The sequence below is a fragment of the Mustela putorius genome, unplaced genomic scaffold (genome assembly GCF_011764305.1).
Source record: "Mustela putorius furo isolate JIRA1106 unplaced genomic scaffold, ASM1176430v1.1 tig00003909_pilon_pilon_pilon, whole genome shotgun sequence".
NCBI lineage: Eukaryota > Metazoa > Chordata > Mammalia > Carnivora > Mustelidae > Mustela > Mustela putorius.
In genome coordinates this window covers 23,875,507-23,903,280 of record NW_025422057.1, presented here as the reverse complement: position 1 = coordinate 23,903,280, position 27,774 = coordinate 23,875,507, and the positions used below count along the sequence as shown (strand labels likewise).

At 42.2% G+C, this 27,774-nt stretch overlaps 1 protein-coding gene across 2 annotated transcripts in view; it reads left to right on the top strand.

Moving 5' to 3' along the window:
- The window catches only part of SORCS3 (sortilin related VPS10 domain containing receptor 3), a 586,410-nt gene that overhangs the window by 283,265 nt on the left and 275,371 nt on the right, over nt 1-27,774 (top strand). For both annotated transcript variants that reach the window (XM_004749297.3, XM_013054566.2), the window contains exon 4: nt 17,131-17,289. In XM_004749297.3, the coding sequence (XP_004749354.2) occupies nt 17,131-17,289 (159 nt within the window). The remainder of the gene's footprint in view (nt 1-17,130; nt 17,290-27,774) is intronic.

Genomic DNA, 27,774 nt, shown 5'->3' with positions numbered 1-27,774 from the left:
GAAGGGTAATCCACCTGGAATGGTGGCTTCCATAAGCGGGACTTGTGGATTGTAGCCCAGCTGGAACGTGGGCATCGTGGGAGGCAAGCAGATCTGTAACAAGACTCACTAGCCAGTAGCTGACTGTGAGGTCCGTGCAGCTGTTCTGGCTGTCCCGATGGTGGTGGTCTTGGCACCTGTTTAGACCAACTGTACTATTATCATTTTCCATTCAGCACAGGGATTTACAGCAGTGTCACTGTGCAAGGGAGGCAGGGATTAGTCTGGTGCTTCCTAGCATCTTTAGCTTGATATTGTCATCCTAGCTTTTCTTGCCAAGCAAGGGAGAGGCAGCAGCTGACCAACTCTAGCCACAACTTTCGTATTTTATTTTTTTTTATTGAGGTATAATTCACATAATTTAAAATTAGTCATTTTAAGGGAACAATTCAGTGGCAGTTAGTCCATTAACAGCGTTGTACAAATATCATCTCTGCCTAGTTCGAGAACATTTTCATCACCCTAAAGAGAAAGCCCAGACTCATTAAGCCATCACCTCTCCCTGCCCCTGGCAAACACAAGTCTGCTTTCTGTCTCTATGGATTTACCTGTTTTGGGCATTTCTTAAAGATGGAGTCATAGACTATATGACCTTTGTGACTGGCTTCTTTCTCTTGGCATATTTTCCACGTTTATCCATATTGTAGCCTGTATCCCTACATTGTTCTTTTTATGGCTGAATAATGTGCCATGTGTACGTCCCATAATTTCTTGATCCGTTCATCTGTTGATGACTGTTTGGACTGTTTCCACATGCTGGGGCCACATTTTTTGAATAGTGCTACTATGAACATGAATGTACATGTAATGGAGTATCTGCTTCCAATTCATGCACATGTAGGGGTGGAATTCGAGTATATTGTTTGTATAAAATACTCCTCGCCTCCACGCTGCCACTGGGGTTCTGCCCTGGGGGGATGGTACCCCTCCCCTCAATGGGAACAGGCTTGTCCACACAACTTGTTTGGGCCAGTGAGTGTGGTGAGAGCAGAGGTGACTAGCGCCCCTTGTGAAGAGAAATCTAATGGGAGGCTCTGGGAGACTCCTTTCCCTCATTTGAGAGCTCTGGAGGTACGGCAGGCCTCATGGGGTAGAGCAATAGGTCTTCAGAGCTCCTTCTGTAAGATACTAAATTGGACTGTGTGGGGGACTAAGTAGATGTGGAGAAATCTTTCTGCCTTGAAAAAGCTTACAGTTTAACTGTAATTTAAGCAGCTAGTTGGAAGCTCTACAAAGCACTACAGAGTGAAGGAGGAGGAATCCGCAGAGCTTTCTAAGAGGACTTTCAGTATGGCCGTAAGTGAGAGATGGGGTTGAGGTGTACAGAGTGCAAAGAACATTCTAGGAAGTAGGATGGCCTCAACAGTGGCTTCAGGGTGGGCTAGCAAAATGCCTGAGGAGCAGTGAATTGGGTGATCCTTTTCAAAAGTTGGGCACTCTGGGGACGTTGGGTTGGAAAGTTCTGTTGGAACTGGTGTGTGAAGCACTGTGGCCTCCAGGCTCAAAAAGTAGTTCTCTGTAGTCTGCCACTGAAGAGACCAAACATGGCACAGCACGATGGTTGTCCCGCTGTTCCTTCCTTGTGCACTAAAGGCTGGACACCTCCTTCTACCACAGTGGCTATCAGTCTTTGCGTTTTTGGTGTTTGCTTTACATGCATCTCAGCTGCGCAACCTGAGTGACCCCTCTTCTTCCACAAATGGATTATCTGGTTTTGACCCCCCTCTCAGATGAGAACATCTGTTCTCAAATGTCTTGGGGAGCAGGTGGGAAAGAAAGGCCCTGACATTTGCCAAATGCCAGTATATGTCAGGAGGTTTCCGAACATTAGTGCTCTCTCATCTTCTCTAAACCCATCACTGTGTTGAGGGTGGGCAAAATTCCTTTTTTTACCCCCAGAGAAAAACTGAAGTTTTGCCCAATAAATGAGCTAATAAATGGAGATGGGCTATGACTCTTGCTCACTCTCCATGCCTGTCCTAGAATCTGGCACATGGAGTCTCCTGTGAGTGATGAACCGATTGGCATCATGGCTGACTGACTAAATAAAAAACAATAACAATAACGTCTATTCGATTCCAAACCTAAAAGGGATGAGATTCTGTAAGGTGTTGGTTCCAGGACTCTTTTTATCTCATAAACACTAAAATAAATACTAAGGAGCTGTGGTGAATGTGGTCAGGGGCTAAGATGACACAGCTTTGGCTGAAGGAAGGAGGGAGGGACTCTGTGGGTTCCTGGATAGAGTTGGCTCAGCTAAGAGTGTGTTCCCATTTATCTCTTCTCCTGCTTCTCTGGACAGACTGCTGGGTGCAGGAAAATCCGTGGCCTGATCCTTTTCAAGTACATTGTCAAGGACGTTTTCTGGCTCTTTGCTGTGGGATGAGAGCTCTTTGAAAACCCTAGCTAGAAAGGAGGGAAAAGTGAAGAAAGCAAGGTGAAATGTAATTTCCTCTTTAATATGGACTGTCATCTAATCTAATATTATGGAAAATGATTAGATCTTAAAAACCTATAAATTACGTTTGACAACTCTCTGGTGTGCCTCTGCTTTCCCTCTCGGCAATTATACCCTGCAACAGTGGGCTGAGGAGGAGCTGGGCTCCTGAATGCAGTTTGTTTATTGGCTCTTAATGAGAAGCAATTAATCTAAATCACCATAGGGGTGGATCCTTTGCCGAGCTTTGGAATCAGAAGTGGCAGTTGGACCTTTTGACAAATGTGCTGCTCTATCCTGAACCACACCAGAAAGTTGGTGAGGGGATGTGGGGTGTTTGTTTTCTTCCTCTGAGCGCTGAGGAAAGAAAACACACACACACACACACACACACACACACACACAGAGCACTCACAGAGGGAAGAAGAAGGCCAGTGTCGGGCACCTCCATGTCTTTCCCACCATCTCTCCCTCTCTCCTGCCTCTGCCCACCCTCCCCGACTGAGGCAGCTGTGGCTCCTCATTACCTTGTTCGCTGTGAGGCCCTCCACTCCGTTTATTGCTGTGATTGTGGCTTTCTCTCTCCTGCCTGTCTGGGGGCCACCTGGCACAGGATGAGGGGTCATTATGGAGAGGACCTGCCTGGTGAAATTGCTACCTCGCTGTCCCCCCCACCCCACCCCCTTCACATCCGGAAGGAGGAAGCATCACCAAACAACCAACAGGAACTCTTAAAACCCCTGCAGGAAACAAAGGCACGCAGTACTGCCCTGGCCTCTTTTGTTTGGGGAGGAGGGGGCCAGATTTGCAGCTGAAAGGATGAAAACAAAAGGGGGAGAGGATGGTGGAGGAAAACCTTTCCAGTAAAAGCTTCAGTTTGATTGTTTTCTGCCTTTGTTCGCCTGCACTCTTTGTCATTGCATTGCTGTGTCCTCTTGTTCACTTGTACTGTGCCTCCTGCGAAGGAAGGGCAATGCAGCAAGAAGAATTCAACTTGGGAGGTAAAGTTCTGAGTTTGAGCCCAGTTTTCCCACTTGGTAACTAAATGTGACCTCCAGTAAGTCACGCAGCACCAGCTGGAGTGGTTCCTTGCCTACAGAATGGGGTGTGAGGGGCAGGATCCTGGCCTCCCAAAGATGTCCTCACCCCCAGAATCTGAGAATGTGTTAGGTCACATGGCAAAGGGGAAATTAAAGTCTAGATGGAATTACAGCTGATGAATTAGATCTTAAATTAAATCTTAAAAACCTATAAATGGCTGATGCTGAGTCAAGCCAACGTGTCAAAATAAGGAGAGAACTCTGGATTCTCCAGATGGACGATTGTACTCACAGGATTCTTTCCAGTTGGGAGAGAAGGAGAAAGCAATCAGAGGGAAGCCATAGGACAAAGACTGGCCTGGCCATTGGTGGCTTTGAAGATGGGAGGGGGCCAGGAGCCAAGGAATGTGGGCAGCCATCTTCTAGAGGCTGGAACAGGCGTGAAAACAGATTCTCCCCTATAGCTTTCAGAAAAGGGCTGAGCCTTGCTGACCCCTTGGTTTCAGCCTAGCAAGACCCATTTGGGGCTTTTGACATCTTAATTGTAAGATACAAAATTGTATTGCTTTAAGTCACTGAGTTTGTGGTCATATGTCCCCAGCACTAGGAAACGAATTCAGTAGGTAATAGTACCTGGCTTGATTTTCCCAGGGAGGAGAGAGAGAGAGGATCAAGGAGAGGATATCTGTGGAAGGATTTGGCAAACAATAAAATGGACAATACAGCCCAGAGCCTGTGATCTTGTTTAGCCTGTCCCGAAGGTGAAGGGATGCAGAGCTGGGGGTAGGAAGGACAGACCAAGTGCTTCAAGGGTCTCCCAACTCCTTTCATGGTCTGGCTCTATTGTTTTCTCTTTCTGGTAGCTGAATGTGTCCTCTGTGGGAGAGTGGGGTTGGTGCCCCCTTTCCCTTTCCTTGGGCCCATTCCCATGCTGTCGAAGGACTGTAAGGTGCCATCAGCTATCACGGACTGGCTCTTATGTGGGTCATTAGCTCAAAGGGCTGTTACCTTTAAAAGTTGCCTTGTTCATTGTTGATCACATCCAGCATTTAGCTGTATGTGAGTCCCTTCCTGCCCTTCTGAAGTGTGGCAGTGAGTGGGGGGTGGGGGCTTGAGTTCTAAGCTGTGTTCACATGATCAGCAGTGCTACAGAGCAAGGTGGGGCTCCCTGAATGCAGTGAGCTTGCTACTAGGACCAGTGATGCTCTTGACTGAACAGTTTCTTCCAACCTGACCAGGACATGGGATATTATCTATATCCCATCTAATAGTTGTCTTCGCTCTCCTAAGTAAAATAATCTTTCCCAAATATCTGGGGTTAGATCCCTGAAAATTGCGTAGGTCAGGGGCTTCTCATACGAAGAATAAGATCCATTGTGGGGAAAGGGAGGGGCAAAATGAGACAAGATGGGGCCATGGAGGGAGACAAACCATAAGAGATTCTTAATCTCAGGAAATGGACTGGGGTTGCTGGAGGCAAGGGGGTGGGGAGTGGGAGGGATGGGGTGGCTGGGGGTGGACATTGGGGAGGGTATGTGCTATGGTGAGTGCTGTGAAGTGTGTAAGACTGATGATTTGCAGACCTGCAACCCTGAAACAACTAATATATTATATGTTAATAAAAAAAAAAGATCCAAAGGGAAAAATACAATTAGCAGGTGAATTTACAAAAACCCTGTTCCCCCCCGCTTTTTTTTAATATTCGCCAAATTAAACAGTAAAGATAGCACACTAAATAAATACAATATCAGTGACAATCTGCAATTCTTAAATTAGTCATAATGGGTACTGTGCAATTACTTTCCATTTACCATCCTTTGTACCCTGGAATCTTTTCAGGATGTCCTTCCCACGCAGATTTAACGAGATGCTTATGAATTAGGGTTTGTTTTGTGGCAGACAGTATGCGTGCTGGTGGGCATTATTTTCTGTGTCTCTTCATATAGACGTTGCATTTGTGATTTTAGGATTTGAAGCAGTGAGTGACTCTTCACCCTGGGGTTCCACCCTTTTCCCAGACATGCACAGTAGCAACTTGGATGCTTGAAACAGTAAACACCTTGGATGATCTTGGTGCAACTGATTTGATATCTATCAAAAACTCTCCCAAAGCACCTGGTTATTATCTGTGCCCATGACAACGTTGTACCATATCCCATATCTGCTCCCCATCTAAGCCATGTCTCTGCACACTCCATCTGAGGGCGGGAGTCTAGGGGTGGGTTTGCGTCTTTAGTGTTCCTAATGTGGCCAGAGACAAAACGAGGCAAATCAAAACCCCTTCATTAAAACCAAAACAAAACCTTAGAAGTAATTCACCAGAAGTAATGAAAATTACTCCTAACCCCAATTCTGTAGACTTTGGTTTTATTATTATTATTTTTTAACTGTGAAACTTCTTTGTCTTTCTTTCCCTGAGGTGGGCTTGCTTTTTAAAAAAAAATCGGAAATAAACACGCCGAAAAATTGTACAGCTACTGATGCGTTTAATTTGTCTGTATTTCCGTAGACAAGTTTGTCTGTATTTGTCTGTATCTCCACTCCACTGGAGAGAAGAGGGGCTGCTATCCTGGGGGGTGATACTGTAGGTGGGGCCGGTAGTGGCTGGGCCGCCCGCAGTGCTCCCAATAAAGGTTTTGGAGATGACTTTTATTCAGGTGGAGTGAGCTTCTCTGGCTAGGGCACTGGTAAGCCACAAGCAATGCATTGAATAGTTGGTCACGCAAACTTGGAGACCCTTGGGTGACCTTCTCCTGGCCCTGCATCAGATGTTTATTGAACGTGGGCTTTTCTGAGTCCAGCAAAGAAAATCAGAGTATGAAATGATTGATGCTTTCTGCCTTTGAGGAATGGAACATCTAGGTGGTCAAGTGAGATGAAGACAAGGGAAACAAAATGTAGCTCATGTTTTTAAATATATGAAAATACTTAGAAATTTTCAGGTTTTTTTTTTTTAAAGATTTATTTATTTATTTTAGAGAGAGAAAGAGAGAGAGTGAGCATGATCAGGAGGGGCAGAGGGAGAAAGACTCTCAAGCAGACTCCACGCTGAGCCTGGAGAGCGGCCCGGGGCTCGAGCTCCTGGCCCTAAGATCACGACCTCAGCCAAAACCAAGTGTTGGGCACTTAAGAAACTGTGCTACCTAGGTACCCCAACATTTTCGGATATTTTAAACATAAGGCCATAGTTCAGTGTGATGATAGATTTGCCATCAGAGTTCACGGAACACAGAGATTGTTCTGTGGGTGTATTCAGGAGGCTTCATGGAAGGGAAGGAATGAAAATGGGCCTTAAAGGAAAGAAGAGGCAGGGAGGAGGCTGGGTTTGCCAGGCTCACGCGAGGCATTAGCAAGGATAGGAATGTTAGGGTAAGGCACAGTGATTTGAACAAAACGTTCTGGGGAGTGTTTGATAGATCATGTGCTTGTGTTGTTGTGGTCAAGCCTGAGAACAATATGGGAACCCAGTTGAGAAGGGTCGTTGGTGCCAGGCTTGGTTTTCATGACATAGAAGGTGTACTGGAGTTTCTTCTAGAGAGGAAACCTCATGTGGTGAGCTGAACTGGGGGGATCCATGCTGCAGTGCAAGGTGGGATGGATGGTTTATAGTGTGGAGAGAAGGTGGGCACCAGGGATTCCTGCTCCAGAGAGCAGGTTGGGAATACCAGTCCTGAGTTGGGAGCTACCCTCACTGCCATTTCCCTTGATGTCCCCTCGCTACCCTGCCTTCCCCCCACACTTTTCCTGTGCTCAGAGCAGTGCTTACAATGTACACATATAGTTAACCAGCTCCCCAGTTTTTTCAAGAGCAGGCAGTGGGTAGCATAATCCTGCTGAGACTCTTTAAAGGGCTGTAATGAGAAAGACTGTGTGTGTATGGAGAGAGAGAGGGAAGAATATTATTATGAAGATAATATCAGCTCATTGCAGAATATTGGGGAAGAATAGGAAGGTGTAAAGAAAATATGAAAATTACTTATGATCTTGCCCCACAATGGTAACTACTGACATGTAGTGAATATTCCTTCAAGTTGTTTATGCATAAATATAGGCATGAGATATAAACAACATTTAACAAAATTGAGATTATGCCTTATGTGTTTTCAGCCTGCTTTTATACACAGTGCTTAAGCATCTGATTATTTTTCAAGTGTCATAAAACTATTTGAATTCATACTGAATGGCTGCATAATATTCCATTGAATGGGTTTGGCTTACTTTGTTTAATCATTCCATCAGATATTTGTGTTGTTTCCAGTTTTTGATTATTATAAATAACCCTGAGATGATCGTATAGGTGCATTAGCCTTTTATTGGGTCCCTGATGGTTTCCTTGGACAGATTCCTAGAAGAGAAATGACAGGATCAAAGGAATGAATATTTATAAGAGTCTGGTTCCATTTTGCCACTTTGCTTTCCAGAGCAGTCATGCCAGCTTCTACTTGCATCCACACTGATTGTCTGCGTACTTCACTCCACTGCCTTTGCCCTGGTCAGCGGTGTCCTCCAGGTTGCTGGAGTCAGTGGTCAGTTCTTGGCGCTCATCCCACTTAATGGTCAGCCTCATTGCCACAGTTGAATACTCTCTTCCCTGAGAGCCTCTCTTTCCTTGGGTTCAAGGTTTTGAGGACACCATACTCTTTGGGGTTTTCCTTCCTTCTCGTGCCTCCTTATCTCTTTGATGCTTCAGTAGGGCATGAGATCTCAGCTTTCCATTTGCTGTCTTGTTGATCTGCAGATGCCCATCTTTCAGTGCTATTCAAACAAAGGTGCCTTGTAAATTTGTATCTGGAGGCCAGCTTACTCTGAAAATGAGCCTTGTCTACCCGTTGTCTCCTTAACAGCCCCTTTTGGATGTCTGGTAAGTGTCTTAAATCTAGCCTTTCCATAGCCATGTTTCTTCTTTCCACAAGCCCCCAGGCTGCCCTTCTACTTGCTTTCCTGTCTCATAAATGCTAATTTTGTCTTCCCAGCTGTTCAGGCTCAAACCCTATCAGACAACTTGAGTTATTTCCAACTTTTGATTATGATAAGCAACATTGAGATGAACATATAGGTAGAAAACTTGGTAATGGGTCTCCTTACTTTCTCTTATACCTCCCATCTATAAGCACACCCATTTGACTTCTCCTTTAAAGCATAACCAGAGGGGCGCCTAGGTGGCTCAGTCAGTTAAGTGTCTGCCTTTGTCTCAGGTCATGATCCCAGAGTCCTGGGATAGAGCCCCACATCGGGCTCCCTGCTCAACGGGGAGCCTGCTTTCCCTCTCCCTCTGCCCCTTCCTTCCCACCTAATGCTTTCTCTCTTGCTCCTCTCTCTCTCTCAAATGAATGAATGAATGAATGAATGAATGAGTCAATCAATCAACCTATCTTTACAAAAGAATAACTGGAGACGGAGACAGAGCACATCACAGTACCTCAGCACTCTCCTCTCCCTCTGGATCATTACAACAGCCTCCACCTGGACTCTGACCCTGTCCTTGCTGTGCTCTCCCTCCAGTGATGCTACATGCAGTCAGAGTGTAGCTGGACTGAAAGGATCGAGATACAAGCCATGGCCTGTCAGTGCCTTGCTCAAAGCCTTTCCACATCACGTGGGACAAAGCCAGGGTGCTTCTATCACCCACAGTCCCCATCTCCAACACTCTGCCCCCATCCCTCTTACCCGAGCTCACTGGACTCCTGCACCCTTTTCCTAAGGTCTCCTTCTCAGTGAGCCTTTCCTGACTGGTAAAACTGTGGGCCTTCTTCTGTAGCACTTCCTGTCTCCATTCCTGCTTCATTTTGCTCGGAAGGACTTGCACCATCTGATAAGTGACATATTATACTTATTTGTTAGCTTATCGTCTCTTTTTCCCCCACTAGCATGTATGCTCTCTGAGGGCGGGGATTCTCCTTTGGTTTGATTATTGCTCTTATTCCAGTCCTTATAATAGAGCCTGGCATGAAGACTCAGTAAATAATAGTTGAGTAAATGGTGTTTCTGTGTGTGTTTGATTAGTTTTAAATCTTCCTCACACATTGCTTTGTGTCATGTCATGCCTTATTGTATATTTTTATTTTTGTGGATTTTTCAGAAGGTTTTATTTATTTATTAGAGAGAGAGAACCAGTGCAAGCGGGGAGGGCAGAGGGAGAGGGAGAAAGAATCGGAAGCAGATTCTGCCCTGAGCAATGAAGCCCAATGTGGCGCTTGATCCCATGACCACGAGATCATGACCTCAGCCAAAAAGAAACCAAGAGTCAGATACTTAACCGACTGTGCCACCCAGCACCCCTACTTTTGTGTTTTTGAAAAAATTGTGGTAAAAGACTCAGAACGTAAAACTGACCATCTTTAACCATTTTTAAGGATACATTCAGTTAAGTGCCTTCCCATTGTTGTGTGAATCTCCAGACTCCTCTCATTTTATAAAACTAAGAGTCTCTACCCATTAAGCAACTTCTCATTCCTCATTCCCCTAGTCACCCATCATTCCAGACTCAGTCTCTATGAACTTGACTACTGTAGGTATCACATGTAAGTGGGCTCATAGAGTATTTGTCTATTTGTGACTGGCTTGTTTCACTTAACATAATGTCCTGGTATTTCATACATGTTGTAGTGTGTGTCAGAATCACCTTCCTTTGTAAGATCGAATAATAGCTCATTGTGTGTATTTGCCACATTTTGTTTATCAATTTCTCCATCAGTGAATCCTTGGCTATTGTGAATAATGCTTTTATGAACATGGGTGTACAAACATCTCTTTGAGACCCTGCTTTCAGTTCTTTGGGGTATATATATCCAGAAGTGAAAATGCTGGTTTGCTTGAAATTCCATTTTTAATGTTTTGAGGAACTAGCATACTATTTTCCATGGTAGCTGTACCATATTACATTCCCACCAAAAATGCATAAGGTTTTAATTTCTCCACATCTTCACCAACATTTGCTGTTTTCAGGTTTTAGTTTTTATCTTTTTAGATCATGGCCATCCATCCCAGTGGTTTTTACTTGCATTTCCCTAATGATTACCGATGATGAACATGTTTTCACGTACTTTTTGGCGAGTTTTTATATGTTTTTTGGGGGAAAATGTCTATTCAAATTCTTTGTCCATTTTTTTTTTTAATCCAGTTTGTTTCATGTTATTGAGCTGTTGTTTCTGTGCTTTTTCCGCCCAACAGGCCACAGTGATTGTTGCTTTTTTGGTGATGCTTATGTTAAATTCTGAAGGACAAGGAGAAACATGCTGAATACAGTGGGTTAGGGTAGAAAGACAGGGCATCTAATCTTGGCAAAGTGAGCGGCATGTATAAATGGTAGTAGATGAAAGAGACGTGTAGAAGCATAAATATGCATTGATGCATATCTGTAAAATTTGTATGTAGTTTACATATTTTTCTCAAAAGGATTTATATGTATATGTATATTTATGTGTGTATATGTGTGTGTATAATGTATATATTATGATAAGGTTTCTCAACAACAGTACTATAGACATTTTGTAATTATTGGGTAATTACTCATTACCCAATAAAAATTGGGTAATTATTCATTGTGAGGTGCTGTTCTATATATTGTAATGTGTTTAACAACATCTCTGGGCTTCATCATGAATCAGTAACACCCTTGCCTGTTCCAGTTGTGGCGTTTAAAAATGTCTCTATACGTTGCTAAATGTGCCCCTGGGGGCAGCAAGGCCTCCACTCCTGTCCCCGTTGAGAACTACTGATACAAGAGATGTTAGATAGATGGGTGGGTGGATGGATAGATAGATGTACAGATGGATGAGGGTGGTGGTGAATGCTGGTATATTGTTATATCATGATTAAAAGGCTTATCTATAACAGGCTCTATTTATGTGTAAGTCAATACTCAACAACCTATCAATTATGTCAGTTGGTTTGGGGGTCAGCTTAAAGAGCATCTTCTTATATTCTTTTGTGAGCTTGTATTGATATTATTGTTATTTCTTATTGAGCCCTAACTGTGCTAAGCATCTCTCATTAAGACTCAATTATACAGTAAATTATAGTATTTCTCCCTTTCTATTCAGAGTTTTGCATTCTGCGACCATTTTCAAAGCATTGAACTACAGTTTATTCCTTTGCATTTCTGAGCTCCCTGGAAGAGTGAGAGACTGAGAAACCTTTAGCTTTCACCCATTTTATAGTTGACAGAGCAGAGAGGATACAATTGACTAAAATAACATATTCCTCAATGGTTTTGGAAGACATGACAAGCAACAAGAAAGGGTACATTGTAGAAAGGTTCGTGAGAATGATTTTGAACTCTTCAAAATTAATTTTGACTGGTTTAGATACAAATAAACTTAACAGGCTTTTAAAAGCATAAGCTGACTAAGCACAGCCCCTGTCTGATTCCTGAATTCCTTGTATGACCTTTGAAATTTGCAAAACCCCATTAAAATTAGGGCCGCTGTTGTTCAACTTTCCAAGGAATTTCCTGCAAAAAAAATTACATGATTTTAAAAAAAAAATCCAAATGTTGGTAAACTCTAAAACTTGTCCATTTCTAATCTGAGATACAGACAATTCGCATACAGTAAGTAGCCAAATCGGTAGAGACTGGTCCTATGAGGTTCTCACCCCTAGCTCAGTGATGCATTTAATTCCTTCAAGGGTTGGAATCTTCTTTGAAGAGAGGAGAGTGGTCATTCAAATTACAAATACATTTAGCAAATTCACAATAACCTACTGATAGGTGTTCATGGTGGCAGTGTTTGATATATGCAAATAGAGTGCATTTTTCTTAAAATATTCCCAGCAATGTAAAATGCATGTGAAATGTAGCTTTTTTTCCTCTTTTATCCTTTCATGGTTTTTCTAATTGTGTTTAAAAAACAAAACAAAACAAAAAACAGCTTCTGGGAGATCTGCTCTCTCATCCAACTCTTCAAATGGTACAATACAGTATCATTAACTCGAGCATGATTGTTGTACAGCAGCTCTCTAGAACTTGATCATCTTGCGTGTCTGCAACTCTGTTCACTGAACACCAACTCCCCTTTCCTCCACCACCGATCCCTTTCATTTTTATCCACAAAGCTTAGGAATGATGGGAGCCAAGAGGGAGGCATATAATCCCCAAATTGCTTCAGTTTGTCTCCAGCCTGCTTGGCATCGCTTCTGACTTCAGCTGTGCTCTTACCCGGGGTGATTTAAAGATAAAGGTTAATGTTTATTTAGCAGTTATGCATCTCTGCTAAGCTCTTCGAATCATTATCTCATTTAATCCTCTCAACAGCATTGTGAGTTAGATACAGTTATTATCTTCTTCTATTTTAATAGATGAGGTAAGAGACTTGGAAAAACTGAGTGATATCCTCACCTTCACACACAAAGTAGTAGACGGAGGATTGGACCTCAAGTCCCGTGCCCCCAGAGCCTATAGTGTTAGTAACTCTCCTAAACAGAATGTGAAATACCCTTTCCCCCTCCCAGTACACACATATACTCCCACTGCAGATCTTAATGTCAGGAAAAGCTGGATAAAGAATCAAAATGAAAAGAAAGCAAATGCAAAACAAAACAAAATCTCCAATGGAAACGCTTCCCCATTCACATGGTCCAAATCGCACAAATGCAGAACTCACGGACATCTAAAGGCATCGCTGTAGGTTTTATACTATATACATGGAACTAAAAATTAAGGGGCAAAGGTTGTACATTTCTTTGTTTCAGTAGAAACAAACTATCATAACTTCATAAGCATCACCTGCCTAGTTCATAAATTTGGTCCACAAACACATTTAATTTGGGTACAATTAAAAAAAAATCTAATTCTACATGTTTCAAGGAAAGGTGTGCGCCTTTCGTGTTGGCAAATTCCTCGCTACTCCTTGTCTTGCCTTTTTCTCTTCATTCACTTCTTTTACCTGCTTTGCCCTCTTAAGCATTTGCATTTGAAATCTCTGCTTAATAGTAAAAATTGGGATGGATGTGGGATGGTTTTATTTACATATGTCCTGTATTAATATACAATACCTTTATTTTACCTTAAGAACAACTTCTGACGAGGTATTTGCTCTCATATTATATTTGTCTTAATATTATGCCCTCCCCTTTTTTTTTGCACTAACATTTTATTTCCTCTTTGGATTCCTATTTATTTAATTCTTCTTAGTCTCTAGGCCAGGGGTGGCTATGAATGAGAGGAAGAGAGGGGCTTAAGATTAAACTGCTTATTTTATGCAGGTATAAAGAAGCCTCATGCCTATGATTTTAATTAGAAGATAAGACCAACATCATAAATGATTTCATTGCCTGTGTGTGTGTATTTCTCAGAGATGCTTAAAAAAAGGATGAAGCCATCTTCTCTGACTCCTACTTGCCCCTTGGTAAAGACAGTAAAATGCTGTGGTTTCAAGGTCCAGGAGGTGTTAGGGTTAGGGGCAGGTGGTGGCATTTGGGCCATTCAGAGGAGGTAGTCAGCGAGTTGCTTTCCTCCCTTGGTCCTCAGTTTCCTTGTCTATAAAAGACAACTGACGATAGTTCACCTGATCTGTGTTGAGGGTTTGATTAACTAGCCAGTGACCTGCCCAGGATGGATCGAAAACCAGAACATACGGGTTTCTATTTCAACTTCATTTCATTCTTCTCAGAAACTGGCATTGAATACAGACACCGCCAGTGACATCAAAGTATATAAAAGGATTTCTGATGAGAATGTCAGAGAAAGGTTGCAATAAAAATGTGCTCTTGCCAACAGAAGCTCTCTAAACCCACCACGCAGTGTCAATATGCCTTATGTATGCATTCATTAATGTCTGCGTGTGTGCTACTATATGTGGCATCCGTGTATGTGGTAGCGTGTATTTTGTGTGGCACACATACACGCGGCATTTGTGTGTGGATAAATGTGCCTGTGCGGTGTGTGTGTGTGTGTGTGCGCGTGCACCTGGAAGGAAACCGCTGGCAAGAGACTACATTGCACTAGATACTTGATGGTACCCCTTATTCAGTATATAATCACTCATAGTATATAAAATGAAGTCCGTTTATGATGTTGGTCTTATCTTCTAATTAAAATCATAGGCATGAGGCTTCTTTATACCTGCATAAAATAAGCAGTTTAATCTCTCTACTCCAGGGGAAAAACGATTTCATTGCCTGTTATGTATCCCATCAGCACATGGTGGGAAGCAAGTCAGGGTGGTGATGAAAGCTTCATTCCTCCTCAGTGTGTGTGTCCTCTCCGACTTGGGGAGGAGCACAGATGCATCCCCTGAGGTGTTCTCGAGGGTAGTAGGGGTGCTTTTATCTGCTGTCCCTACCCCTTCACAGTCTCAAGGGGGGGGTTGAAGCTATTCTATGAAAAGCCCATCCTAGAACATTTGCCCCCAATTATTCACATGTGAATGAAAAAAATAATGCTGCATCCATTTCTTAAAAATTTGCTGATAACTAGTAATAACTTATTTCAATGAAGCCAAAGCAAATATTTGAGAAAAAGCTTGTTTTGGAAGCTATAAAGGAGTAAAAGAGGAAAAGGACTACGAATCCTTGCAGTGAAAGGGATTGAATCTGTTTTAAAGCTTACTTTATAATAGTTATATATACTACGGGTAACATTTTAAAAATCCTGCTATTTAATAATTTTATTTTATAAAGTATGGGAATGGTTTTTGGCTTTATTTTGTACTTTGGGGCTTGTGGTTCCACCATGTGTAGAAGTAACCCTAACGACTGGTGGCAGTATAGCCAAAGTCAGGAAAAACTCTAAGAGGAAATAAACTCATTTGCTCATTCAGTCGGTCAGCAAACATGAGGTACTCGAAGGAGCTGGGTCTCACTGGATAATAAAGGTCAAAAGGGCAGTGATGCTGATGAAGCCAGGACAAAAGTAGGGGGTAGAGTCTGTTAGGCTGCTTTAGGGTTTTTAGAATATAGGAAAAGCCATCTAGTGCTTTTACGTAGGGGATGTTGGAATAAGATTTGTTTTATAGGATAGCTGTTTTGGCCACAGTGTGATCAAGTGGATTGAGGGGCAGGAAGGGACAGCATTGAGACTGACTAGGGATGTTTTACAGTAACCCAGTGTAGAGATTATCACGTTTTGGACTATGGAAGTTACAATGGCAGGAAGAGAATGGATCTGATTTTAGAGCTAATTAATAGGTAAAATACATGGGGTTCAAAGACTAAGTCATTTTCAGAGGTGAGTGGGAAAGTAGAGTCAAGGATGACTCTCGGGTTTTTGGTTTTATGTTGAATCATTTGTAGAAACATGAGCTGAACCAGGCAGGATGTGGTGGGAGAGGGATAGGAGTGGGATCAGGTCCATTGTGGGGCATGGTGAATTTGAGGTGTTTGTGGACTTCCAAATAGAAGAATCTGCCAGGAAGCTGGGTCTGAGACGTAGAGGAGACCTAAGATCCAGATTGAGTTTTTGAGTCATCCCCAGAAAGATGGTAATTAAAAAATAAAGAAAGAAAGAAAAGCTTGGAAGAAGTCACTGAGGAACAGTGCTTTGGATAAAAGAAAAGAGGGTCTAAACTGATGGGTTAGCAATATTATATAAGGAGATCCAAGAAGGATCAAAACAAATCTAAAGGAAGACAAGATGAGGATGGTGCTATGGAAGCCCCTGGGAGAAAATGCTGCAAGAAGGATGGAATTGCCATTGGTATTAAAGACTGTCAGGATTTCAACTGTGGGAAAGGTCTAAGTGTCTAAGTTCTGTTGGATGAAATACTGGAAAATCAGTTGCATGTTTAGTGAGACCAATATCATTGAGGTACTATAAGTAGAAGCCAATCTGCACTGATGGGAGGGAGCTTTTAGGTAAATACTGAAAGGTCAATGATAATTATAGCGATCACTTGTAAGACTCTGTTATGCCAAGTACTCAAAGCCATTTTCAGATATCAAGATACTCAATTGTTGCTGTGGAAACTGAGGCCTCTAGAGTAAAGTAGGTTTCCAAGGTGACTCATGATGAACAGAGAAGCGTTGAGTTTGAATCTCCTTCCCTGGATGCCAAAGCCTTTGTGCTACACCATTCTGTCCATTTGGCTTGGGAATGATGCACTTTTTGGAGCAGCAGTCTTTGCCCCAGGGGCCTTTGAGGATATGGGCTTTGGAAAGTATGTAGAACAAAGGGATCATTGAAACCACTTAAGTCAATTAAATCTCTCAAACAATTAATTCAGAAAGAACAAAACAAACAGTGGGATAAGATGGGGATCCTTTTCAAGACTAAAGGGCAGTAAGAACAATAGTGTGATGAAGAGTGCCTTGGAGAACTGAGGGAGGGGGCAAGGGAAGGGGCTGTGTGTTGGTCTCAAGGTCAGGGGACAGAGGACCCTAAGAATATGCTCCCAGTACTTAAAGATGGACATCAACAAGGAAAGTACCTGTAAGATGGACATCACAACATGAAGCCTCATTTGTATGCAGACCTAACATGCATAATATTCCAGCTCCATTCAGCAACGAAGGACTAAATCAGGGGAAAAAATGCCAATATTTCAAATAGAGACCCATATACCCCTTTCTGTGCTGTGATATACAAGTACAGATGACTTTATATTTATGCTTCAATTTCTTGTATTTATTCTCTCATGCTAACTCCATCTGTATTTTCTCCCCCTCTCCTTTCTTTAGATCATGCTTCTTAGTGATCCTGAAATGGAGAGCAGCATATTAATCAGCTCAGATGAGGGGGCCACCTACCAGAAATACCGGCTCACTTTCTACATCCAGAGTCTCCTCTTCCATCCCAAGCAGGAGGACTGGGTGCTGGCCTACAGTCTGGATCAGAAGGTGAGCATACATGGTTTTTATTCACATCTTGTCACCCAGGTACCACCTGGTGAGAAGCTCTTGTTTTTGTAGTCCTAATTTTGGAGGGTATTCAGTGACGTTTCATCATTCCCGCCAGGCTCCTTTGGTCCACGGCAATGAACTTTCCTTCCTGCTGTGTAGTATCAAAATATGCAGGCAGGTATATGTCACTTATTGGCGGTGCTGTTTATCATTTCATAGGCTTAAGATGGTTTCCTCTATAATTTTAGTCATTTGACCTGAACAACCTTGTGAAGCAAGTAGGAAATGTGTATTCATAGCGATTTTATAGTGATTTTAGTCAATGCAGGTGTCGAAGGGCTAAGGTGTCTGTTCAAGCCTGCCCAGCCAGTAGTTGGAAGAGCCAGAGCTGGAATGAATGTTGTCAGATTCCAAGTCTAGGGAGTATTCCCACATACCGCATTGAGTAAAATTTGAATAGACCATTGTTCGTAGGTTAGCAAAGGAAGGAGTCTCAAACATGTCCATTTTGTTGTTTTCTACCAGTACCTTTAAGATATAACAATCCAGTAAGTCCTCCTTTTTGAGCTCAAGATCCATTTATCCAGCTGTGTACTTGACTTTGCCTCTTGTATGTATTCAAAGGCTCTTAATTCAAGGTTTTCCTAAAACGGACTTCTGCCCTCCCTTCAACAGAGCTGGTTCTCTTCCAGTGTTCCCTGGTATCCATTTGGTTGTATCCATTTGGTTGCAAAAGTCCAAGACCAAGGAGGAATCCCTAACACTTCCTTGTTCTTAACCTAGCATCTGTAACCTATCATTCTGTCTCCATCTCTTAATTCTGTGGACTTCTGTTTCCACCACCACTCAGACATAGGTCATATCTGTCATTTGAGTAATAACCGGAGTCTCTTCTAGTGTGTTGGTACTATAACCCGGATGATCTATTTCCCAAATGTAGATCTTCGGATCTCCACATTTTTTCCTTGCTCACAGAAAAAAGACCACAGTCCTCTGTAGAAGACCTCATTATCTGGTCCCTCCTCTGATTTGACTCACTTTTACCACTTGCCTTTGAATGGCCTTCTTTTAGTTCTCCCCAGTTGCCTCCCTGGCTCCATTTCCTGGGCCTGGAATCTTCTTCCCTGAAGGCACCTTCATTGCTGTCAGATCTCAAATCTAATATCACTTCCTTAGGATGTCTTCCCTACAGTCCCGGACAAAGTTCAGTGCTGGATGGTGTAGTGCCATCAGAGGTGTGTCATGCATGGGATTTGATGTTGACTTACGTGATCTTTGAATTATCTGTGCTTCTCCCCAGACTACAAGCTCCAGGAGGGCAGGACCAGGTCTGGTTTTGCTCTGATGTAGCACCGGTACTAGCACAGTGCCTGGTACTGGATTTGTGAGGTGAACGCATTAGTGGAGGAGTGCAGAAGTGCTGTGGTCACGAACCTGGTCAACTTGTACTTAAGAAAAGGGACTTTAGATTATCCTTCTTTGTATTTCCTTAGTAGAGAACCTTAGTACAAACTATTATGTAATCATGTTCAGAAATCAATCAGGGGAAGAAAATAGATAATTCTAAGCACTGCCTTGTATAGGGATATCCACAGATTAACCTTAATTGAAATAGCTTTGCTTTTTCTCTCTTAAGTCCTGAGACAGTGGCTCTTCGGTATATATTTGAATATGTGATTGCAAGTGTGTGTGTGTGTGTGAGAGAGAGACAGAGACAGAGAGACAGAGAGAGAGAGAGATGTCAGCACCTTTAAACAATAATTTCACCATAACCTTTATATCTCTCATTAATGGAGCTTCATGGTGGGTGCCGGGTGCTTAACGCAATCCCCTGAGGACAGCCACATGACATTTGCAAAGCACAGCCATTGCAAATACATTTCTTTCATGGCATCAAGTGGATAGTGTTTGAAAGACTTAGTCAAATGTCAGGTAGTCTGTGATTTTGGATGTTTTCGTACTGCTATGAATTTTGAAGCTGTATTAAAAAAAAATGGGGGGCTCTTGTTAAAGGCTGGATGGTAATTTATGGAAATGACACTCAGAAGTCCTAAAATATGTTTTTATTATTACAGAGACAAGCTAGATTAGACATCTCATGCCAAGAGGTTGATAAACCAAGTGCAGGAGTGTATCTAGAAGGACTATCCCTTTCCCCCATCTCCATAGCACTGAGAACATCTGGGGCATTGCTCATGAAGTAGTCTTGTGGGTATAACGCCTTCAAAATACTTTCTGGCTTGGTGGCTGCTTTTTTACATAGTAAAAATATTTGGAAATGTGGCAGTGGGTGTTGATGGATTTTCCTAATCACACTGCACATTTCTGGATGTATTATTCCTTAGGTACTCTTTCTTGTTGACATCTTTTGCATAAAGTGGCTGAATGTTCTTCAGGCCCATAAAGTTTCTAGCTGGTGCCCTGCCATTCTTTTAAATAAATGGTGTGAGGAGGCAGACGATGCCCCTGGCAACATTTGCAGAGTTGGCATAAAACACCTAGCCTCCATCGTCCAGGGTTTAGAGGAGTTTTTCTTTATTTTGGAATAATTTATTGGTTTAGAGTCAAGGAGAGGGATGTTATGCAGCAGCGGATGAAGAGTCAAGATTGATACACCAATGTCTCATTTGAGACTGGAACCTTCTCTGATGTGCATGCATTGAGGCAGCTGGTTTCTTCTAGAGAAAATGAAAAGTGTTAGTAGGAAGGTAACTGCAGCATCAAAGGGAGATGTTTGTGGTGAGGAGTGAATCGATGTTTCCATTATTGTGCCTTTGATGAAATGCACTAGCAATTTCTTTAGAATCGGTAAGGCTATCTCGTTATGTTGTATGTATTACAAAAGACCTAATTGAATGATATTTTAAAGGGACAATATCCACTTGCTTTACCTTCCAGATTGCTACCTCAAAGCTGCAGGAGACTTGCCAGGAGATCTCACTGGGGAAAGGCACTGCTGGAGAATTAAGAAAATACCTTCTGCATAGAAAAAAATTATAGCTAGAAATTGAGACATGCATATAACATTGTGTTAGTTGAGAAGCTGGATGGCAGGCTGTGAGTCCACTAGGAAACATGGCTACCTTGTACTGGTCAAGGTCAGGTTTGGGAAGATCACCCAAGCCTCCAGCCTCCAGAGCTGCAAAGGGGGGCTGGGTGAAGTAGAGACAAATGCACCTTGCACATGACCCTTTGGAGGGCCATGGCTTTCCACCTTTGATGTGTCATAATATAACAAAGTTATTCTTTTTTTAAAAGGTCTTATTTATTTATTTGACACACAGAGAGAGAGAGAGCAAGAGAGCACAAGCAGGGTGAGTGGCAGGCAGACGGAAAGGCAGAAATAGGCTCCACGCTGAGCAGGGAGCCCTATGTGGGCCTAGGTCCCAGGACCCTGGGATCATGACCTTAGGTGAAAGCAGATGCTTAACCAACTGAGCCACCCAGGCATCCCTAGCAAAGTTCTGTTTCCTGTTCAACTTGACTTGGGATTTTGACCAAATCCTTCATTCTGGCTATCACAGGAGTTTCCCAGTTCCTGCTAATTCCTCTGCCGGCTCCTCTTCCATCCTACAGATTCTCTTGGCACTTTGCATTTTGGTATAAAGGAGCTCAATACTTACTAAAGACGAGAAATTCTTTCTTGGCTATATGAATCTTTGAAAATGCTTTATGAGAATCTTTGCAGAACAACCGGCAGAAGTAATAGGTTATGGTTGATCAAACTGGAATAATAAAAGAAAAGCTACTCCTCTCCTCTCCTCTCTGAATCAAAGCCCTAGACCGTCTTTGGAGGGCTGTGTATTTACAGTTATTTAAGAGGCAGGATTCTCTTTTGTTTCCATCAGGCTATGGCCTCAATGATGACTGAAACGACACTGTGATGTTTTGGATTAGCTGGAGGGCTCAATAATATTATTCCAACTGAGATTTTTTTTAAAAAGACTTTGAGATTGGTTTTGAGGATGTTACAGTCCTCTAAATGGATAGGTGTTGTTCTCATTGCTGTAGGAAGCTGGATTTTTAAACATTCTTCATTTTGACAAGAGACTTGGTGTAGTTTTTTGTTTTTCTCCTCCTCTTCTTTTTTCTTTTTTTAAAAGTGGGTACATGCTCATGTGTTCATGGATACATCCATCCTGGCACAGCGAGGGGCCTTCCACAGGAGACAGTGTTGAAAACAGCTATTTTTCTGCAAGAGAGGTGGAGTTAACAAAACTCTCTATTATCATTTATCTTCTTGGCAAAATGAAACTTTAACAGATACAACTGGCTTTGGAGATCAGAGATGAGGAACTCCATGGGATTTCAGACTGTTGTTTTTCAGAGACTTCTGGGCTAGACTGGTCTAGGATTAACAATATTTTCGATGTAAAAGCCACTTCCTGAAACACTAGCACATGTAAAGAAGGGTTGCTCTTGTAGAAGTTGGGCGGAGTGGGCTACACTGTGTGTTTTTCTGTCAGTTCGTTTTGCTTTGTTTTTGATCACCTGCTACCAGCAAGTTCAATAGTAGCTGACAGACTGACAAGCAGGTTGAGGAGCTGATGCAGTTTTGGGCAGGGTCACTGGCCAAACAGAGTCCACAGCTGAGGAGGTGATGGTGGTTCCACGCAGGCTTTGCTGGCTGGACCCCATTTGGGGTCCTATATGAACAGGGCACTGGTGAATTAGAGTATCTGGGGTGTGTAGGGCCTGAAAATTCCAAAGGAAGTTTAAACCCGTACTTCGGGAATGCTGGATACCAATGATGCTGTTCCTTTCATTTGTATTCTCTGGTAAACCCTCAGATTAGAAATGTAATTGTATTCAGAGCTCCAGGATTAGCAGGTGATGACAACGTTTCCTCAGGAACCATTGGCAGAGACACGCTTTATATCTCCCCACCTGGTGGGGATAATGCTGCTGGGGATTAACTAGGGATGACCGTGGTTTTGAAGCGTATCCTCCATAGAATGAGAGTACTACTGAAGGGCACCTTCTGTTTAAAGAAAAACATTGCAGTTTCATTAGGTCCCTTCCATGCCTATAAAGCCATTTGTGTATCATTGAAGGAAAAGAAAATCCAGAGCCCCACTCACCTGTGGCAAGCTGACCATGCTCTTGAAGAGATCTCGTGGGTACAGTGGGGGTGGGCTGTCTCCATCACCATAGAAACACCAGTTTCCATGAGGCCACTTTCATGGAGGTAAGAACAGACCCAGTAGGCCAAGAATAGCCCTATTTCTTATTAAGGAGGTGGGGCGACCTCTGGGTTATTCAGATATGACCGTTAACCTGTCTGAGCTGGGTTCTGAATTTCAAAACGAGTGGAATGTACAATAGTAACTTGCATACAGTGAGGGTTGTGCAGTAAAAATCTCTCCCCGTGGCAATTTGGCTCATGAGAACATTAGCTCAAAGGAACAACCTTCAACACAGTTATGGATCTGGTGGCCTTTGTCTTCCCAAATCTGCTTCTCTGTATCATGTCTCAGAGTTTCAACGCTCTACCTCGACCTTCTAGGTGTCCATTTTGGTAAGCTGACACATTTCTGTCAGAGAAAAGAATATTTGCTAGAATAATTAAAGATGATGCAGCATATATGCATATTAGCTAGGGTATTCATGACCTTTTCTCAACACCTTTCCCAAAGCAATTAAGCTCTCATGGTAGAAGTTCCACCAAGATGGTATTTTGGGGAAGGAGGTGACTGCAGCTTATAGGTGGGAAGGATGTGGAGCAGCTTCACAGCCCTCTCTGCCTTTGTACACCCATTTCCTGTATGGAGTGACTGTGTCTTTACACATGTCCTGATCCTTTGTGTCCACACTGCTGCCTCTTGTCCACAGTTCTGAGCCTATGTTTCCAGTTTTTTTGTTGGACTCAGGACTTCTGCTTGTCCCTTACTGGACAAGCCTCTCTAGACTTAAGAACATGTCTGCCTGACCCAACTATACCGTCTATACTGCCTCCATAGTCTGCCTCCATTTTGGCCACTCACCTTGGTGTGATAGCTCCTGACCATTTAAGTCAGGGTCAGTCTCCAGACCTTTGAAGGCAAGGTATAACATATATATAGGAAAGTACACATTTCATGGGCTTGATGAATTTTCATAAACTGAATTCTCCTATCCTATGAAACTAGCAACCTGATTAAAGGAGCATGTGACTGGCTTCCCAGAAGCCTCTTGTTCACTGTGCAGTCATTATCCTCTACTCTCGGGGGGCCGCTATCAGTCAGGGTCATTTTTTCAAAGATTTATTTATTTACTTGAGTGAGAGAGAGAGAATGAGCAGGGGGAGGAGCAGAGGGAGAGGGAGAGAGAGAATCCTCAAACATACTCCCCTCTGAATACAAAGCATAACCTCAGCTGAAATTAAGAGTCAGATGTGTAACTGACTGAGCCCCTGGGGTACCCCTGTGGATGTCTCCTGATACATCTTGTGGAGATTCTTCCAGGAAGGTAGAGTCACTTGCATGACCATCAAAACTATGTCAAAATATGGGTTTTGCCTCAACTTTGCCAAAATGATATTTTCCTTATGGCACAGAAAGGAACACGTTTTTGGAAATGAAACCTGTGAAATTAATATCAAAGGGGCATTTTTGAAAGTTTCCTTATGAATGCTCTGGATGAATTGGGCTTATTCAACATCATTGGAGTGTTGTCTTTGGTTCAATCTAATTCTCTAAAGTTAATATTTTTGAAATTCTCCTTCTCTGTCAATTTCCCTCTCCTGCCGTCTCCTAATCTTTCTTCTAAGGAATTTATCTTTGTCTTTTCCTTTACCAGTTTAGCCAGAAATCAGCTGCATGACATTACAAATGATGCTGACTGGGGCAAAATATACACAGGGACCTGGGTGGCTGAGCATGTTAAGTGTCCAACTCTTGATTTTGGTTCAGGTCACAATCTCAGTGTTGTAGCATCGAGCCCTTCATCAGGCTTCTCATTCAACTGGGAGTCTGCTGGAGATGCTCTCTCCTTCTCCCTCTGACCATCCCCCCACCTGGCACATGCTCGTGTTCTCTCTCTCTCTCAAATAAATAAATAAATCTTTTTTAAAAAGGAGATCTACATTTCATAACTTTGATCCAGTGATTCATTAACTCCAGTTCTGAGGCTGTACCACAAAAATCATACCAAATACCACAGAGTTTTAGGTAAGATGATGTTTATTACAGTCATTCATAGTGGGGAAAAAAAGCTATGATTCTTACTGAATGCCTAACAATAAGAGACTTTAAATCACGGTTCATACAGACCAGAATGCTGTGCAGACATCAAAGTGATGGTTATGATGACCATGTAGCAATGTGAATACACAGTAGCTCCTATTTGATACATATATATCTCATATTACATGGATAGTATATATATACATATATATTCATTCTTGAGAGATGTTAAGTAGTACTATTTTTTTTTAAGATTTTTTGTTTATTTATTTGACAGACAGAGATCACAAATAGGCAGAGAGGCAGGCGGCCGGGGGGAAGCAGACTCCCTGTGGTGCAGACAGCCCGATGTGGGGCTTGATCCCAGGACCCCAAGATCATGACCTGAGCCGAAGGCAGAGGCTTAACCCACTGAGCCACCCAGGTACTCCTAAGTAGTACTATTTAAATACAAATGTGCAAAAAATAAAGTAAGAGAAAGGGAAGAAGAAAGAAAGGAAGCAAAGAAGGAGGGAAGGAAAAAAACTTTAAAAGGAATGAAATTTGGATTATTCCCAAGTATTTCCTGCATTCTCTTCAGATGATGGAATTATGTTTATTTTTTTCCCACATCATTTGTTTTCTAAATTTTCTGTTATTTCATTAGATTAATTTTATAATGGAAAAAATTCTGAAAAATACTTTAAATAGCTTACATTCAGTCCCTAGTTATAGGATAGTGCTCTTAAAAAACATTTTAGGTGTGAATAAGATCACTTTAGGTAAAACTGTCTCAAATCGTTATTTAAATACCTTTTTAAGAGGCAAAGGGAGGTGTGGAGCAGAGAGGGAAGTTTCCCTGAACTTGGAATACACTGAGTCTAAGATTTCTCTTTTCTTCAGCTTCACTTTTCACTCTGGACCCTTTTAAACTATGAAGCTCTAGGAATTATGTTTTCTCTCCTCACAAAAAGTGCACTCTTGTTGGATGGAACCTCCATCTGTGTTATTTACAACTCCGCGATAGATACAGGTTTTATTATTTAGAAGCATCCACTATAGATAGATAGATGTTAAGGAAGTGACTCATTCTGGTAGTTTTTCAGATGAATTTTGTGACTATACCCCAAAATTGAATTAGTATTTGGTTATTTGATTTGACAGCTGTAATGGAAACAGATACTCTGGAGGCAAGGGGTAGAGTCATACCCGGTGAATTAGGTCTGTGCTGAGTAACTCTGACACGCCCGTGTTACGTTATTCAGTGCCGGACATGTAGGTGCTTCTCAGAAAGGGAGGCCTGTGTCTTTAAATAACTCCTCTGCAGGGGGCAGTGACAAGTGCTTTTATGTACATTATTATATTGAATCCTTGTAGGAGTCTGCAGGGTGGAGTATTATTTCCAAGTTACAGGTGAGCGTGTGACTCTTGAGAGCAATGTTAACTTGCCCAAGGTCACATAACCAGTGAGGGGCCTGGCCTGCTCTCTATCCTAGGCTTTGCTGAGATCCCCCACTACGACTCACCACCACACCTCATCCTCCCTAGTGGGTAGACAGATTCACCACCACATCTGGACAGAAACACATATAGACCACTTCACACTGAATCCCAGCCCCAGACAGTGCTGTAATAATGAGACAACAAAATCAGCTATGCCAAGATTCGACCTTCGGAGGAATCCAGTGGTTCTTCTGTCACATCCCTCAGCTGATGGCACTTTGCAGGATGAGACCTTGAGGCCGGAAGCCATCAAACTGCTTACTGATGTTAGGCCATAGGACTAATTAATTCTGCCTTCAGCAGAAAAAATAAACAACAAGGCAGTTGTGTTTCTTTTTCAGGTTTTGTCCATTTTTACTCTCTTTTTATTCCAACATGTGGGTTAATATGTAGATTAAACCAAAGAGTTTGCCATTTAAATAGGTAATACTATGATTTGAAGTTTTTTAAGGAAGTTTATGGAGACAACATCTTTAATATGGTAATGAAGATAGAAGTTGAAATCATTTAACTTCATTTACAAATCATGAATATGTATTATGCTTTAAATGAAAAGAAGGGCTAAAACAGATATAGTGTTTGTTCAATTTACTAAAGAGAAGACAATTTGTCAAGATTTTTTTCCCCAAAATTCAAGCAATATGCAAATGTAAGAAAATCAGACCCCCATGTTAATTCCATGGCATGATGAATATTTTTATAATCCTAATTAGTACCAGTCATTTAGTCTAGCAATTTCCCCCAATCTAGCCAATTTGAAATTAAAATAGATGCCTTGATTACAAAACTCATTAGCACAGAAGCACCCTTCTCACTAACCAGTTCATTTAAAATGCACAAACTGAATGAAGTGTGGAACACTTGTGTTGTCAATTGGCATAAGTGAAGTGAGTCTTAATTGGAAGCATTGTGAAGTATTTGTATTGCTGCATGTTTCATTGCAGTATAATATATCATTCATTAAATGTAACAAAAGCAACTTTTAAATGGTTTAATTAAGCGGAGTTGGTGCACTTGGTAATTTTTATAAAGTCGAATGTCACAATTGTTTGCATTTGAAGTCCTGATGGGTATTAATGTCAGGAAGACGAAGTCTGACTCTGCATTCATCACTCTGATTATGTGAAGAATGGCAGGTTTAATGTGAGAGGAGAAAATTAAATTCTAGAACATTGACTTCTTACTTAAAAGTACCCACATGCGTATTGTTGTCATGCATGTGGCTGTGGAAACTCCCAGAAGTGCCTGATTTCTGGCTGGGGTTGGAGAAGGAGGGCTGAGGATTAAGAGTGAAATGGAAGGCGCAAATAACAGTTGGAGATTTTTCTTTTTGTCATTTCTTTTTTAATTTTCTTTTTTAATCAAGGGAGGAAGTAGTAGGTGGAGAGAAACTCTACCCAATATATTTTCATCTACTCAAAAGAGCAATAGAGATGTGTGGCAGTGCAGATTGACGTTCTGTCTAAGCCAAATGTGGTGGGAGGGGGACCGGTGGGGGAAACTGGCTCCAGACCAGGGAAATGCTGGAAATGGGGACTCCACAGAAGTCCTGAACTGGAGCCAGATAACAAGGAGTATGAGGCTGCTTTTTGCGTAGAAGTTTACGGAATGAGTTGCCATAATGGTGGTCCTGGATGCTTCAGGTATAAGACAAGCACAGATGCCACTGCTATGTTGATATTTTTTCTCCGTGTATTCCTGATGGCAGCTGTTACTTCATGTTTATGGACTATTTCAACCCCACATCAATAGGGATGCAAAACTCAGCCATGTCATTGGTCTAATCTAATTTTAACAGATATTGTTGATGTCCTGCCCACATGCATTTGGTATTTCC